The 17,399-nt window shown below is 42.4% G+C and overlaps 1 protein-coding gene across 1 annotated transcript in view; it reads right to left on the reverse strand.

Annotated features, from left to right (window-relative positions):
• Nucleotides 1-17,399, reverse strand: part of LOC126457632 (E3 SUMO-protein ligase RanBP2) — a 302,750-nt gene that overhangs the window by 24,720 nt on the left and 260,631 nt on the right. Inside the window, exons 28-32 of the mRNA XM_050094102.1 lie at nt 14,705-14,956; nt 6,018-6,151; nt 5,709-5,928; nt 4,181-4,614; nt 3,972-4,097 (exon numbers count right to left, since the gene is read on the reverse strand). Of these exons, the coding sequence (XP_049950059.1) occupies nt 3,972-4,097; nt 4,181-4,614; nt 5,709-5,928; nt 6,018-6,151; nt 14,705-14,956 (1,166 nt within the window). The remainder of the gene's footprint in view (nt 1-3,971; nt 4,098-4,180; nt 4,615-5,708; nt 5,929-6,017; nt 6,152-14,704; nt 14,957-17,399) is intronic.

A 17,399-nucleotide genomic window follows, 5' to 3' on the forward strand; every position in this document is an offset into this window, starting at 1 on the left:
GGAAGAGGAGACGTCGACCGCGCGATCTTAGCACTGGCCGAACGGACGACCGTGGTGCTGAAGGTCAGATCGCATGTCTGGGTTGCTACCTCCCGGGTAGTCCGAGGAGAGGCGAGGACAGTACTGTATTTCCCCGCTGGGAGCAGCGTGGGCTTCCTACTAGCCAATAGCTTGCGAGCAGCCGAGGTGGACACTTTCTCTTTGACCCGAATTTCCTGGATACAGCGTTCTTCCTTATAGACAGGACAGTCGCGGGAGGATGCGGCATGGTCACCCTGACAGTTCACACAACGAGGAGACGGAGGTGGACAGTCACCCTCATGGGCATCCCTGCCACAGGTGACACATTTAGCCGCATTGGAACAAGACTGTCGAGTGTGATTGAAACGCTGACACTGGTAGCAGCGCGTAGGTGTCGGGATATAGGGGCGAACAGAAATAACCTCGTAGCCCGCCTTGATGCGCGATGGCAGCTTAACACTATCGAAGGTCAAGAAAATTGTCCGGGTCGGTACAAGGTCATTGTTGACCTTTTTCATGACCCTATGGACAGCCGTCACGCCCTGCTCAGCGAGGAATGATTGAAGCTCCTCGTCAGTCAATCCGTCGAGGGAGCCATTATAGACCACACCACGAGACGAATTCAAAGTTCGGTGGGCCTCCACCCGGACAGGGAACGTGTACAGGAAGGTGGCCCGAAGCAGTTTTTGTGCCTGAAAGGCACTCTCAGTTTCTAGTAATAAGGTGCCGTTACGCAACCTAGTACAAGATTTGACAGATCCGGCTATGGCATCTACGCCCTTCTGAATAACGAAAGGGTTGACAGAGGAAAAATCCTTTCCGTCCTCAGTTCGAGAAACTACGAGGAACTGTGGGGCAGGCGGTAGTACTTTTGTCACTGTTGGCTGGTCACGTTTCCGTTTTTGGGTCGAAGTCGAAAGAGATGGAGTAGAATCCATTGCGGAGGAATCCCCCATGATTGCCAGCGTCTCCGATGGCGCGCTCCTTCCTTGTGGGGACCCTCTCAGAGGGCACTCCCGCCTTAGGTGAATGTTTACACCTCAGGTCACACCTCCCGAGAAACAGACGGAGGGACCAATCGGCATGGTCAGAAGGTATCAGCTCAGGCAATCACCCCTCCCCGGGCCTGGCCTTTACCAGGGGGTACGCGCGTGCCTTACATGTCTACCCAGGGCGGGGAATTACGCGTTACCCCGTCACCGGCTACGCGTGAGAACGCGTGGGTCGGCCTTCAGGCACGCACAGGGAGGAAGGAAGAAGAGGAAAAAGAAGAGAGAGAGGGAGAAAGAGGACAGGCTGTCTCAAACGCCGAGGCGGAGACCAGAGAAGGCAAGGAGAAGAAGGCAATGAGAAAGCAAGGGGAAGAAGGCAATGAGAAAGCAAGGGGAAGAAGGCAATGAGAAAGCAAGGGGAAGAAGGCAATGAGAAAGCAAGGAGAAAAAGGCAATGAGAAGGCAAGGAGAAAAAGGCAATGAGAAGGCAAGGAGAAAAAGGCAATGAGAAGGCAAGGAGAAGGCAAGGAGAAGGCAAGGGAAAGAGTAAGGAAGACAGTGAGGTGGAGAAGAGCAAAGAAAGGAACCAACAAAAGGAAGGAAGAAACGAGAAGTGAAAAAACCAAAAGGACCACGATGATAGGTCGTGGAACCGTCCGTCTCCGGACGCAGGCGTGAACTACCCCCGTGAGGGGGACGGACTCCTTTTAGTCGCCTCTTACGACAGGCAGGAATACCGCGGGCCTATTCTAATCCCCGTACCCGCAGGGGGGCTGCTGTAAGTGAAGTGTCAAAAATGTCATTTGTTCAAGACCTAGCTATTTTGCACATAAAAAGATTCATTGGTGAGGTATTTATATGTCAAAAAGGATTCCTTAGAATCAAGTATGTTAGGAAGGCAAACGAGGAGTCAGTAAGATCACGCTTTCTGAGTAAAACTTGAAATTCAAAAACGGAAGAAATCAGTCAAAATATTTTACGAAATGACTTGTGTAAAAGAAATAAGTAGATCAGATAAACATTCTACTTGCCTTTGAATGCTGCCCGAATTCGTGAACAGAAACTGAGGTGCGCCAAACGTTTCCCTAATATTATTTATTTCATACTTTTAGACAAATCATTACACAAAACATCTGACTTGAGGAATTGAAACGCTTGACTTAACACTGACTGCTAATGAATTATGTTTGCAACATCAAATATCTGTAAAATTTCACGGTTCATTGAAATTTATTAGGAATTAAATGTTGTGACATACTGGGGTAGGTGTGAAGATCAAGTTCTTTGGAACGACCTTAAAAATATACTTGGCAATGCAGTGTAAACAGTATACATAAAACTTGGTATACAGAATCATAACTGAGTCAGTAAAAATGTAAGAACGGCCCAGAACAAACCCAGTTTCTTTCCCTGAAACGTAATTGCAAATGGAATACGCTACCCCTACACCACAGATCACTGTGACTCAATAGCATCAATGTGTGTACTTATGTTTGTATATAGCGTAGTCAGTCATTTAATAGTCATACTTCCGCATTTATTGGCTGTTAAAAGTTCTTGATCATGTATAAAAACATTCGTATTTAATTTATTGATGGGATAGTTGAATGCTCCTCTGCTCATTCAAGTGTATTCGAAGAATTTGGCTTGTGAGCTTCTTAGTTGGCGAAACTTATGAAATTCTCCATGGAGATTCCTCCCTTTGCGAATTTCATGCACAGCATTCCTTTTCGCTTTATTTTCTAAAGTAAACCTAACTCTGTAGCCTTACTCTCCAGCTACAGTATTCTACAGGTTAAGGACACTGTTTTATAGAAACAGCCGGTTGGCTCTAAGCAGCCATCTTTTAGCACGACATGGTCGCTCGCATGCAGGACACAAGTTTCCGCCCAATGTTGATGCTTGTCGCTGGAGTGTTGCATATCCAGAAGTTGCTCGCTATCGCTCGCTTCTGTCGCTCACGTAGGACAAGGCCTTAGAGGAAGATGCCGTGGAGAAAATGATGGAATGGACAATATTGTTTTGTGTTGAACATCATACATGCCACATTTTTGTTAAGTTAACCATGTAGAAGTAGTGATTGAAAGAAATTTAAATGCCAGTTAGTTCATGAGTAGTGCAATTCAGTTACGCTAGCTAACAAATAATACATCCTCTGAAAATAATTGGAATCGCACTCTAGTGTCAGTAGAAACAAACTAGAACTTCTGCTACAATAGATTATTACACAAAAGGTTTTAAGATAAGAGAGAAAATTAAAGCACACTTCTCCACTGTTCTGGCACATTATGTACTTTGATGATAAAGCTTTCCTCAGAAAAGATGGATCACATGACATCATTACAAGGAATATTTTTTGTTTCCAAATCCAATACCACACCATACAGGGAGAAGTTTGGTGGGTGAAATTTCAGACACCCAGTATGAATTCAGTCAATGTCTTGTGCTGAGCATACATCAACACAATTTCAACACAGTCACTTTTTCTCATTACTGATAGGTTTTTCCTAAAGTAACAGCATAGACTGAGGAATCACCAGTCTCGTAATATGAGCTGCTACCTTCCATTCTGTGACCATGTCTGCACCTGCATTACTAAGAAATTCCTACTGAATTATCCACTGCCTTCTATTGGCCTATCTCCATTCAAATAGTATGGAGAAATTTTGTCCCAACCACCCAATGTATCCCTCCCATGAAACTACATTCCTTCACCTTTCAGTTTTCTTTTCTTCCACTGTGACAATGTCCTAAATGCTAGAGTATAATTTCATCTTTATTTATTAACATGATCTCTGCTGTAGAAACCTGATCCAGAAGTATCAGTCGTTTGGTTTTAGTCATTATTGAATGTTCCAATTAGATGATTATCGTGTTCAGTTTCAACTATCTTAATGTAAGACCTAACACAAAAGGAGGCTGCAGTCACAAACAGACAGTAACCCACATTTTAATTACCTGGGAAACTTTGTTTGCAAATTCATGGGCTGCAGTATCTGAACTGAACTTAGCACACAATGTTTTACATATGCCAGGTTCTATACAACTGTCGATGCCAGTCCATTCACAATCCCTTTTCTTCACCTGAAATTCACATAAAAAATTTAATATTTTCAACATCTGTAAAATACTGAAGAATGTTATGTGAAATAACAAATAGTGATTACCTCTACATTAATTTGTTTGCTAATTATCATGTTACACAATGTTTCAGTACTTCCATCTTTTAACATAATAATCTGTGCAATCTGCTTTGCTTTATTGTACTGTATCTTCAGATCACCAAGGCCTAAAGTTTTCCACTGATTACCATCCTTTATTGTAAGTGTTGCTCTCTTGTCAAATACAGTACTTTCTTCTGCATTAGCATCCTTAATACTGTAATTATGGACACTGTCATCATCATCATCATCTGCATCATCCTCTCCCTCATCATCATCATCATCATCATCATCATCGTCATCATCACCGTCATCACCATCGTCGTCACCATCATCATCATCATCATCATCATCATCATCATCCTCATCCTCATCATCATCGTCTATAGATTCTTCACTATCCTCATACTGTCTATCTGTTGTGGAGCTGCTGGTAATTTCTGATTGTAATGGATGAATATGAAACACTGATTAGAACAGAGTAACTTTTTTTTTTAACTGAAGAAGAGGAGGAAAAGGAAAAAGAAACAGCAGCATAGTTCATTACCAACTGTAATTAACAGCATGCAAAATCTACTTTAATAGTTTATCATACTTACACATTAATACAGTCTTAATAAAAATTTCTTGTTAAACATGGGAGTTTACATTAGACACTGATCAATCATTTACAAATTTTGTAAGTCTACTATAGCTCTGAATACTGAAGTAAATGTAATACTAGAGGAAGAAGACATACAACACAAGGAAGTGGATTAACGTGTAGAAAATTGTGAACACCATTCTTTACAATGCATAATGAAGAGCATAACTGTTACAGTAATAAGCTTTGAAATATTTTTGTATAAATTTCTTCCATGGGACTTTTTGGGCCTAAGTCCCTCTACAACATTATTTTATATATTAACAGCTCCACTGTTAGAAGATAATGATTTATCTCTTATTTCTCAACAAAATTATTTCCTAATTATTGATCAGTTCATTTCCACCCGATATTAACACGTTCCTCCTGTCTCAAATTTAGATTGAATAACAGTCTTTTCTCAATTCAACATCTGAGTCATAACAGGTGAAATAGAGACAATTTTCTTGTCTGAGTGATTTCTAGATAGTAACAGAGGTTACTACCTAATATTACCCCAGAGCTTGATCAGGTGACTGGGAAACGTTAATAACAGCTACAGCACCTTTAATATGAATTTCTGGAAGTAGGATTGTGCGCTCACTGCTCTCATATACAAAAGTTTATCCATCAACCAAGATGACTTTTTAAATATTGCATCACATCAAACTAATGAACTGAAGAGAAGGTTTTGTGTGTGTGTGTGTGTGTGTGTGTGTGTGTGTGTGTGTGTGTGTGTGTGTAGTACTCTGAATCAAAAGTACTTAACTTGAAGAAAGAATAAATATATAATATAAATACATACCCAACTGCACATCTGGTGAATTTATAAATATTTATACAGACTAAAAAAAACATTCGAGTACAGTTTTTAGACTATGAAATAAGTTCACAAACATTAGGAAATTATACCTCTTCTGATAAATGTTTTTACATCCTCTACACATTCAGTGACTTTGTCATAGAATTCTTTGGCAGTTTCCTCTTTCTTGAAAGACACAGCAAGTTTTTCCAGTTCTCCTTCATTTTCTGCAAAATTGTGGGCAGCCCATAACCATGCTCTCTCAGACTTTGAGAAAGGCTTCAATGAAAAATCTGCTGTTATTAGATGATTGCACACAACTTTGTGGATCTAAGGAGTGGCAAAAAGTCACAAATTAACATGTTTACTACTGATGAAGGAATGAAACCATTATTTACTTCATGATATCCAAAATTTACCTTTTCTCTTCTTAAAAGTAGTCTGTATGTATGGTTAATGGGATGATACAGTATTTTCATATCACCAACTCCACGTTCCTTCCACTGTTTAAGTGCTTCATCAAATCTAAACAATGTTGCCCGAGATGCAAACTCTAGATGAGAAAAATATTTAATTACACATCTTCACATACTCATTTTGAATGAAACTACATCAACAAATAGAATAAAAACAAAACAAGAATGAAATTTTGAGTTACCATAACGTACAGTAACAATTTAGAAGAACAAGATAACTGTTCAAAACAAATTGATCAAAAATTTAACACAATAGTTGCTGCCTCAGCTTTGTCAGGCAAACAGCTGTTTAACGCAGTAAATTGGGGAGTTGGTAGTTACTACATGAATACAATAAAGAGAGTCTTGTCCCAGTTGCCAAACTTACACCTTAAAAAGAACAGGCCCACAAAAGAACAGACCAATACCCTTAACATCACTTTGCTGCAGAATTCTTGAGCATATTTTAATTTTAAATACAATAAATTACCTTCAGACATTAAGAACATCTGTCCACAAATCAGCACACATTTAGTAAACATCACTCATGCACAGATTCCCCTTCACTCACACGATATACTGCAAATCATTGATGAAGGGTAACTAGCAGATTCTTCTTATTTCTGGATAACTGGAATGTGTCTGAAACAATGCTCACTGCAGACATAACGAAGGTCAGAATATACAGAATAGGTTCTTATGTATGTGAGTAGCTCAAAGATTTTTTTATGTATTAAACACAAAACAATGTCCTAGATGGCAAGTGGTCATTGAGAAAGTTATCACCAGAAGTGCTCCATGGAAGTGCAATAGGATTGATCTTGCTCTCTATGTACATAAATGGTATGAGGGATCGGGTGAGCAGCCACCTGATATCGTCTGATGATGACGCTGTAGAGCACAGGAAAGCTTCCCCACTGAGAGAATGTAGGACGATATAGGATGACTAAAGTAATTTCTATTTCGAGTGATGAACAACAGCTTGCTCTAAATATGGAATAATGTAAGTTAATGCAGAAGAGTAGACTACAATATTAATGGTAAGCTGTTTGACACAGTCATTATGATTAAATACATAGGTATAATGTTGTAAAGCGATAAGAAATGGAACAAGAATGCAAGACTGGTTCTACGGAAAGCAAACAGTCAATTTCAGTTTACTGGGAAAATTTTAGGGAAGTGTAGCTCATCTGTATAGGAGACTGTGTACACAACATGTGTGCAATCCATTCCCGAGTCCTGCTCGAGTGTTTGGGATCCATATCACGTCAGTTTAAATGAAGGCATCTATGTAATTAAGAGGTGGGCTGCTAGATTTGTTACCAGCAGGTTTGATCCACATGCGAGTACCACAGAAATGTTCTCTGAACGCAAATGGGAATCCATGGAGGGAAGATCATCTATTTGCAAAAAACAATTTATAAAGTTTAGATAACCAGCACTTGTGTGACACACTGGAGAACAATTCTACTGCCAGCAACATACATCTCAGCACATGACAGTAAACAAACTATAAGAGAAAGCAGGGCTCATATGGAAGCATATATGGTAGTTCCTATATTGTTCCATTTACAAGTGCAATATGGTAGCTCCTACTTTGTTCCATTTACAAAATAGCTGTTGTAGAAGGTCCCTCTATGGTGCATTATATTGTGGCTTAAGGTGCATGCATAGGGGTTGGAAAAAATATGAAAATACCATGAGAAATGCATGTTTGAATATACAGGCAGATGCTAGCCAAGCCTGCAGATTGTGCCGTTGAATTTAACCACAAGCAATTGCTTGTGCAACGTACTTAATACATTGCAAGTGTCAGTTGTGGCCACAACAGTGTTTTGCATAGTTGTGGATGCGTTATGTTGGAGCTAAGTGAATTTGAATGTGGGCAAATTGTTGATGCTCGTACGGTGGGTGCTTCCGTAACCAAGGTAGCCAAACTGTTTGGCACATCAAGTGGCACCATTCGAATATTTATACCACACACTACTAAAGCAGGAAACATCGTCTACTATGTACCATGTGAACAAAAATAAGTGCTGAAAGATGGCTGCTAAAGAAAGTTGTGATGAAAAATGAAAAGATGACAGCTGCAAAAGTCACTGCAGGCCTGAACATCGAACTTGTGAATCCTGTCAGCACCAAAACAACATCTGCCCATAGCAAGAAAACATGGTGCTGAAGCCATAAAACCCGGACATTGGAGCAATGAAAGGAAGTCATTTGGTTGGATATCATCTTCCTGCACACTGTTTCCCACTTCTGGTCAAGTTTACATCCCAAAGGTGAAAAATGGGGGTGTTTGGCAATGACCTGTGATCATTTTGGCTGATCAGGTCCATTTCATGGTACAATGTTCCAAACAGTTATATTGTGTTTCAATAGAAGTAAGTACCTGTTCACACAGCTCGCATCATCCCGGACTAGTTTTGTGAGCACAAGGGTGAATTGTCTTATTTCCTTTTGCCCCCTAATCTCAATGTTATTGAGCGTTTGTGGTCTATTTTGAAGAGAAGGGTGCGTCATCGGTATCTACCTTCATCATTACTGAAGTGCCATTATTTTGCAGGAAGAATGGTGTAAGATTTCCTTAAAAACTCACACAGGACCTGTATCGCCAGGTGACTGGGACATATTTTAAATGCGAACAATTTTCCTACATTGTATTAGGCTTGGTAACATGTTGTGTTTTTAAGGTTTCCCCATTTTTGTCCATTCTCCTGTGAAGATAGCAATAAAGTTTGTACCACTCTTTTACAAAGGAATTCAGCTTCCATTTTTACAAATTTGTCTCTCCACATATAAAACAAAAAGAGTTTGCACTATTTACACATTGCGTGAGACATTTCTTTTCTGAATTAACACTAAACAAACCTTTAAATGCTTAGATTCAAGTGACAACAAACAATGTGATTCATCATGTTCACAGACAACTGACTGCTAGTGCTGAAAATCACCTTTATTTTCTGGAGGTATATTTCTGAACTGAGGATCAAGGGTGGCAATTCTTTGCACGTCTAATTTACTTTTCTACAATTAAGTCTGCCGAATAACTCTTGAAATTTTAAAAATAAAGGTCACTCTTGATGCACGACACTGCTCTTTCAGTCCTTGACATGTTGATCTGACGGGCATTTTCACAACGCTGCAGCAACTACTAAACAACTATATGATGAATAAGGCCACTCTAATACGAATATAAAAATGCAGTAAATGAAGCAGGCAAAAAGGAATACAAACGTCTCAAAAATGAGATCGACAGGAAGTGCAAAATGGCTAAGCAGGCATGGCTAGAGGAAAAATGTAAGGACGTAGAGGCTTATCTCACTAGGGGTAATATAGATACTGCCTACAGGAAAATTAAAGAGACCTTTGGAGAAAAGAGAACCACTTGTACCAATATCAAGAGCTCAGATGGAAACCCAGTTCTAAGCAAAGAAGAGAAAGCAGAAAGGTGGAAGGAGTATATGGAGGGCAATGTGTTTGAGGAAAATATTATGGAAATGAAAAATAATGTAGATGGAGATGAAATGGGAGATATGATACTGCGTGAAGAGTTTGACAGAGCACTGAAAGACCTGAGTTGACACAAAGCCCCGAGAGTAGACAACATTCCATTAGAACTACTGATAGCCTTGGGAGAGCCAGTCCTGACAAAACTCTACCATCTGGTAAGATGTACGAGACAGGTGAAATACCCTCAGACTTTAAGAAGAATATAATAATTCCAATCGCCAAGAAAGCAGGTGTTGACAGATGTGAAAATTACCGAACTATCAGATTAATAAGTCACACCTGCAAAATACTAACACAAATTCTTTACAGATGAATGGAAAAGCTGGTAGAAGCCGACCTCGGGGAAGATCAGTTTGGGTTCCGTAGAAATATTTGAACACGTGAGGCAATACTGACCTTAGGACTCATCTTAGAAGAAAGATTAAGAAAAGGCAAACCTATGTTTTTAGCATTTGTAGACTTAGAGAAAGCTTCTGACAATGTTGACTGGAATACTCTCTTTCAAATTCTGAAGGTGGCAGGGGTAAAATACAGGGAGCGAAAGGCTATTTACAATTTGTACAGAAAGCAGATGGCAGTTGTAAGAGTCGAGGAGCATGAAAGGGAAGCAATGGTTTGGAAGGGAGTGAGAGAGGGTTGTAGCCTCTCCTCCGAAGCTATTCAATCTGTATATTGAGCAAGCAGTAAAGGAAACTAAAGAAAAATTCGGAGTAGGTATTAAAATCCGTGGAGAAGCAATAAAATCTTTAAGGTTTGCCGATGACATTGTAAATCTGTCAGAGACAGTGGAGGACTTGGAAGATCAGTTGAACGGGATGGACAGTGTCTGTAACTACCTTCTTTGGAGTTGGCATTAAGTCTTTCTTTCTGAAGTCTGAGTATTTCAACTTTTCACATAACTCACACAACAGGTGGGAAAGTTTCATCACGACTGGCTCTCCCAAGGACATTAACACTTCAGAGGAATGTTATCTACTCCAGGGAACTTTGGTCAGCTTAGTTCTTTCAGAGGTTAGTCAAACTCTTCTCAGAGTATCTCCCACATAATCTTTCCCCATTTCGCTTTGTATAATATTTTCTTTAAGTATGTTCCTCTTATACAAATCCTATACATATTCCTTTCAACTTTCCCTTCTTTGCTTAGCAATGGCTTGCCACCTGAGCCCTTTATATTCTTACAGGGCTTGAAATCCTGTTTTTGTTAACTAATTAGCAGTTCTGCTTCTGGCTTCCAAACTTCAGCTTCAAAAATTTGTTTGCTGTTCTGGAAAATTAATTTGGTTGGGTTGTCAGACTGCTAAATGCTATGCAAAATGTTTGTTAATGAGGATGAAGTAATTTTGTGTGTAGTGACTGGAAAGAAATTAACTGGATTAATCAGTATGTTTTAACTTCCTTTAATGAATTGGTAAGCATCATTTTTTTTCTTTAAGAGAAAGAGTGTGTTAGCCCAAAATGAGTGCTTATATGTTTAAGCACTCAATAAAATCCAACTGCTTGGCAACAATGCTATATCCTGTTCACATGATATCTTGCGAACCATGGATGAAGGGTATCAGACGGATGCCATATTCCCTGACTTCCGGAAAGCGTTTGACTCGGCGCCCCACTGCAGACTCCTAACTAAGGTATGAGCATATGGGATTGGTTCCCAAATATGTGAGTGGCTCGAAGACTTCTTAAGTAATAGAACCCAGTACGTTGTCCTCGATGGTGAGTGTTCATTGGAGGTGAGGGTATCATCTGAAGTGCACCAGGGAAGTGTGGTAGGTCTGCTGTTGTTTTCTATCTACATAAATGATCTTTTGAATAGGGTGGATAGCAATGTGTGGCTGTTTGCTGATGATGCTGTGGTGTACGGGAAGGTGTCATCGTTGAGTGACTGTAGGAGGATACAAGATGATTTGGACAGGATTTGTGATTGGTGTAAAGAATGGCAGCTAACTCTAAATATAGATAAATATAAATTAATGCAGATCAATAGGAAAAAGAATCCCGTAATGTTTGAATACTCCATTAGTAGTGTAGAGCTTGACACAGTCATGTTGATTAAATATCTGGGCGTAACATTGCAGAGCGATATGAACTGGGACAAGCATGTAATGGCAGTTGTGGAGAAGGCAGATAGTCGTCTTCGGTTCATTAGTAGAATTTTGGGAAGATGTGGTTCATCTGTAAAGGAGATCGCTTATAAAACACTAATATGACCTATTCTTGAGTACTGCTCGAGCGTTTGGGATCCCTATCAGGTCGGATTGAGGGAGGACACAGAAGCAATTCAGAGGCGGGCTGCTAGATTTGTTACTGGTAGGTTTGATCATCACGCAAGTGTTACGGAAATGCTTCAGGAACTCGGGTGGGAGTCTCTGGAGGAAAGGAGGCGTTCTTTTTGTGAATCGCTACTGAGGAAATTTACAGAACCACCATTTGAGGCTGACTGCAGTACAATTTTACTGCCATCAACTTATATTTCACGGAAAGACCACCAAGATAAGAGAGATTAGGGCTCGTACAGAGGCATATAGGCAGTCATTTTTTCCTCGCTCTGTTTGGGAGTGGAACAGGGAGAAAAGGTGCTAGTTGTGGTACGAGGTACCCTCCGCCATGCACCTTATGGTGGATTGCGGAGTATGTATGTAGATGTAGATGTATATCAGACTAATTTGAAAATTGTTATGCTTACCCACTTTCAGTGGTAAGGGCTTCTAATTAAACCTGGTGAACTTGTTTTTGTCATTTTTATGTTGAGTATTAAGAATGTGTCTTTACTCATTAGCAAGTATTCTAGCTATAAAGTCCCCAAAACATTAGCGAAATAACATTTAACTAGTTATTGCTCTGAACATTTTCCACAATGAGCATGACTTAGGTGGGTGTAACAACACAATTTCACGTACATAGTAATTGGTGTGCGTTAAGATTTTTTAACTTCGTTTCTTGGACAATCTTTCCCTTCTCCTCTTAACATTCACTGATGTCAAAAAAAAAATCATACTCTCATTTTAATAAAAATATTTTGAGGATACTGTTAACTTTACTTCATTGTGCTCACAAAATCTAAACAGCTCATTTAGAGGAACAATTAATGTAGACTGCAGAACAATTGATGGTGTGGCAACTGATACTTTTCCGGACTATCAAAATCAGTTCTGGCCTTACAAACAAACAGTAAAACTTCTTTTTCATGTTTCTCAAGTTGTGTTCCTTGTAAATTTTGTGAATGTAGAAATGGAAAACAGCCCTAGCAGCGCAAGAATGCTAGTGTGGTAACAGACTAACAGTTACGCAGTGCCTTAGTGTTGTAATGAGCGCTGAACACTAAAATACTCAATGCACCACTTTGTCTTCCCCGATACAATGACTTCACAACCTATTTTTCTCCAAAGCAGAATCTCTGATATAGTTTTTTAAAAAATATTCAACACGTGTTTCAGGCAATGAACAGTTGACATTTAAATCTAGGCTTTCATAATTTCCTGCCTTTTTCTAAGTAGACTCAATTTCCCACATGAATTTCAGATGTTGCATAGAAACCAACATTCTGTCTACCTTAATGTCACTATTTTTTGTCTGTAAAATGAGAGATATCTTCTTGTTTTTATTATGCCAGTGTGAGCTTGGTGATACTTTACAACGTTTTTCCGTTTCTTTCTGGTGAACCTAAAAACTGAATGCATCTTCATTTTTCTGAGGATGTGTCTGAACATTTATGAAAAGAGAGAGAAATACCTTATTTAGTGCCAGAGATAAGTAGAGTTTGTTAACTTTTATTTGCTTAACTACATAGGTAATTATTAATCATATGCACTGGCTACACTCCACAGTTCTGAACAGCTGTTTCTATCTAGGCTAAACACTGCTCTTAGGTGTGTATTTCCTCTTAATTTCAATTATTAAAACAAAGTGTAGTTGTTTCTATTTAAATCTGTCATAATATCCCCTACGTTTCTAGCAATTGTACACAGAGAAAGCTTTTGACAATGTTGACTGGAATACTCTTTCAAATTCTGAAGGTGGCAGGGGTAAAATACAGGGAGCGAAAGGCTATTCTCAATTTGTACAGAAACCAGATGGCAGTTATAAGAGTCGAGGGACATGAAAGGGAAGCAGTGGTTGGGAAGGGAGTGAGACAGGGTTGTAGCCTATCCCCGATGTCATTCAATCTGCATATTGAGCAAAGGAAACAAAAGAAAAATTTGGGGTGGGTATTCAAATCCATGGAGAAGAAATAAAAACTTTGAGGTTCACCGATGACACTGTAATTCTGTCAGAGACAGCAAAGGACCTAGAAGAGCAGTTGAATGGAATGGACAGTGTCTTGAAAGGAGGATGTAAGATGAACATCAACAAAAGCAAAATGAGGATAATGAAATGTAGTCGAATTAAATCAGATGATGCTGAGGGAATTAGATTAGGAAATGAGACACTTAAAGTAGTAAAGGAGTTTTGCTATATGGGGAGCAAAAGAACTGATGATGGTCAAAGTAGAGAGGATATAAAATGTAGACTGGCAATGGCAAAGAAAGAGTTTCTGAAGAAGAGAAATTTGTTAACATCGAGTATAGATTGAAGTGTCAGGAAGTCTTTTCTGAAAATATTTTAATGGAGTGTAGCCATGTATGGAAGTGAAACATGGACGATAAATAGTTTAGTCAAGAAGAGAATAGAAGCTTTTGAAATGTGGTGCTACAGAAGAATGCTGAAGATAGATGGGGAGATCACATAACTAATGAGGAGATTCTGAATAGAATTGGGGAGAAGAGAAATCTGTGGCACAACTTGACTAGACAAAGGAATCGGTTGGTAGGGCATATTCTGAGGCATCAAGGGGTCACCAATTTAGTATTGGAGGGCAGCGTGGAGGGTAAAAATCGTAGAGGGAGACCAAGAGATGAATACACTAAACAGTTTCAGAAGGATGTAGGTTGCAGTAGGCACTGGGAGATGATGTTTGCACAGGATAGAGTAGCATGGAGAGCTACATCAAACCAGTTTCTGGACTGAAGACCACAACAACAACATCCCGCACCATCATGACATGCTGGTGGCAATTTTAATTTCAAGAACTTACCAATCTAGATGCCAAAAACACTCTCACCAATACATAACCACAATTTTTCTTAGTTTACAATACTCACTGACAACTTCTTCTTCTTCGCCTGTATGTACTATTATAGCATCAGGCAAGGGGATAACTGGTTCAAAGTGAGGATCATGGACACTACTACTAGCTGCTGCTGTTTCCTCATCACTCGCTTCTTCCTCCGCAGCGGAATCAGGTGAGACCGATTTCTGTTGATATGAAGCTTCCAACCTCTGAGATGTCTGTTTCTTCAAGCCACCAAAAACAGTAGAACCAGCACCCTCCCATCTGAAAGTTGACTCAGTACCTAGAAGATGGATAGATATTTATTACTTAACATGCACAGGTAATGACTGAGTTGTAAAAGCAACCCCACGAGTGATAGGTATTCTACAAAACTACTGATTTAGAACAAAATACTCCCTACATAATAACTAATCAAATTAAAAAACCACACACTATTGAATAAAACAATTTTAAAATGTCGTGAAGCTGTCATTTTCACTATCAAGAGTTTAAACTTAACTCCCAGTGTTTTGAAGATTAATAAAGTAAGATATAACTAAACAATGGAAATTCCAGGTCAGAATAGCAACAATATTATGAGAAGGACAGATTGCTACTCATGACAGAGACGGCATGTTGAGTTGCAGACAGGTACAAGAAAGATTCTTACATAGTGAGCTTCCAGCCAAAGCCTTCCTCTGAAAGGAAACACATCCACAAAAGTCAGCACACCTTACACATGCATGACCACTATCCCCCCCCCCCCCTCACACACACACACACACACACACACACACACACACACACACACACACACACACACGTGTGTCTCCTTCTGAAGAAAGGAAAAGTAATATAAACTATTTTATACTTAACAAAACCAAACATTAGGGCCCCTGTTTCAGTTTAAAATTGGAAGGCCACCCAACTGGTGATCATTATTGATGCCTCATGTAGGACTGCCTGCAGAAGTTTATGACTTAGAGGCTCATTCTGAGAGGAATGCAAAAAAATTTATTTAATCGCTTCCTTTTTTTGATCAGTGGTTTCTGGGAAATGTGGGTACACATTTTGGGAGGGGGGCGACGGAGGGGGTGGGGGGCGACGGAGGGGGTGGGGGGCGACGGAGGGGGTGGGGGGCGACGGAGGGGGTGGGGGGCGACGGAGGGGGTGGGGGGCGACGGAGGGGGTGGGGGGCGACGGAGGGGGTGGGGGGCGACGGAGGGGGTGGGGGGCGACGGAGGGGGTGGGGGGCGACGGAGGGGGTGGGGGGCGACGGAGGGGGTGGGGGGCGACGGAGGGGGTGGGGGGCGACGGAGGGGGTGGGGGGCGACGGAGGGGGTGGGGGGCGACGGAGGGGGAGGGGGGCGACGGAGGGGGTGGGGGGCGACGGAGGGGGTGGGGGGCGACGGAGGGGGAGGGGGGCGACGGAGGGGGTGGGGGGCGACGGAGGGAGGGGGGCGACGGAGGGAGGGGGGCGACGGAGGGAGGGGGGCGACGGAGGGAGGGGGGCGACGGAGGGAGGGGGGCGACGGAGGGAGGGGGGCGACGGAGGGAGGGGGGCGACGGAGGGAGGGGGGCGACGGAGGGAGGGGGGCGACGGAGGGAGGGGGGCGACGGAGGGAGGGGGGCGACGGAGGGAGGGGGGCGACGGAGGGAGGGGGGCGACGGAGGGAGGGGGGCGACGGAGGGAGGGGGGCGACGGAGGGAGGGGGGCGACGGAGGGAGGGGGGCGACGGAGGGAGGGGGGCGACGGAGGGAGGGGGGCGACGGAGGGAGGGGGGCGACGGAGGGAGGGGGGCGACGGAGGGAGGGGGGCGACGGAGGGAGGGGGGCGACGGAGGGAGGGGGGCGACGGAGGGAGGGGGGCGACGGAGGGAGGGGGGCGACGGAGGGAGGGGGGCGACGGAGGGAGGGGGGCGACGGAGGGAGGGGGGCGACGGAGGGAGGGGGGCGACGGAGGGAGGGGGGCGACGGAGGGAGGGGGGCGACGGAGGGAGGGGGGCGACGGAGGGAGGGGGGCGACGGAGGGAGGGGGGCGACGGAGGGAGGGGGGCGACGGAGGGAGGGGGGCGACGGAGGGAGGGGGGCGACGGAGGGAGGGGGGCGACGGAGGGAGGGGGGCGACGGAGGGAGGGGGGCGACGGAGGGAGGGGGGCGACGGAGGGAGGGGGGCGACGGAGGGAGGGGGGCGACGGAGGGAGGGGGGCGACGGAGGGAGGGGGGCGACGGAGGGAGGGGGGCGACGGAGGGAGGGGGGCGACGGAGGGAGGGGGTCGTCTCAGCTATTTGAGATGATCTGTAACTGTTATGTCACTGTGGACTGTCCTGCTACAGCCATACACATTGATTCTATTTAACTTCAATAAATAAATAAAAATAAAATATTAAATTCCATATAATGTGTGTCCAATTTTTATTAGTCACACAGATGCAAATGGTTGCAGAGAAGTTTTCATTTTGCATGTCGGTACTCCATCTGCTATGGGTTTATTTATCAACTGTCATTTTTGTTTTGAAGTTAAAGTTGTGAAGTTTTGCCACGTTTATGAAACTGAATTTTTCCAAGTGCAATTGATTGTTAGCGCATTCTACAATATCATTTCAGCATGTCTCTTACTTTTGAACACAGAAAATGCTGATATGTTGTTTGTGTATGGGTTTTGTAATGGAAACTCAGCTGCTACTTTTAGAAAACACGGTAGACAATTTCCTAATGCCCACTACCAGAAACAGGAATGTTT

The sequence above is a fragment of the Schistocerca serialis genome, chromosome 2, assembly GCF_023864345.2.
Source record: "Schistocerca serialis cubense isolate TAMUIC-IGC-003099 chromosome 2, iqSchSeri2.2, whole genome shotgun sequence".
Classification (NCBI taxonomy): Eukaryota; Metazoa; Arthropoda; class Insecta; order Orthoptera; family Acrididae; genus Schistocerca; species Schistocerca serialis.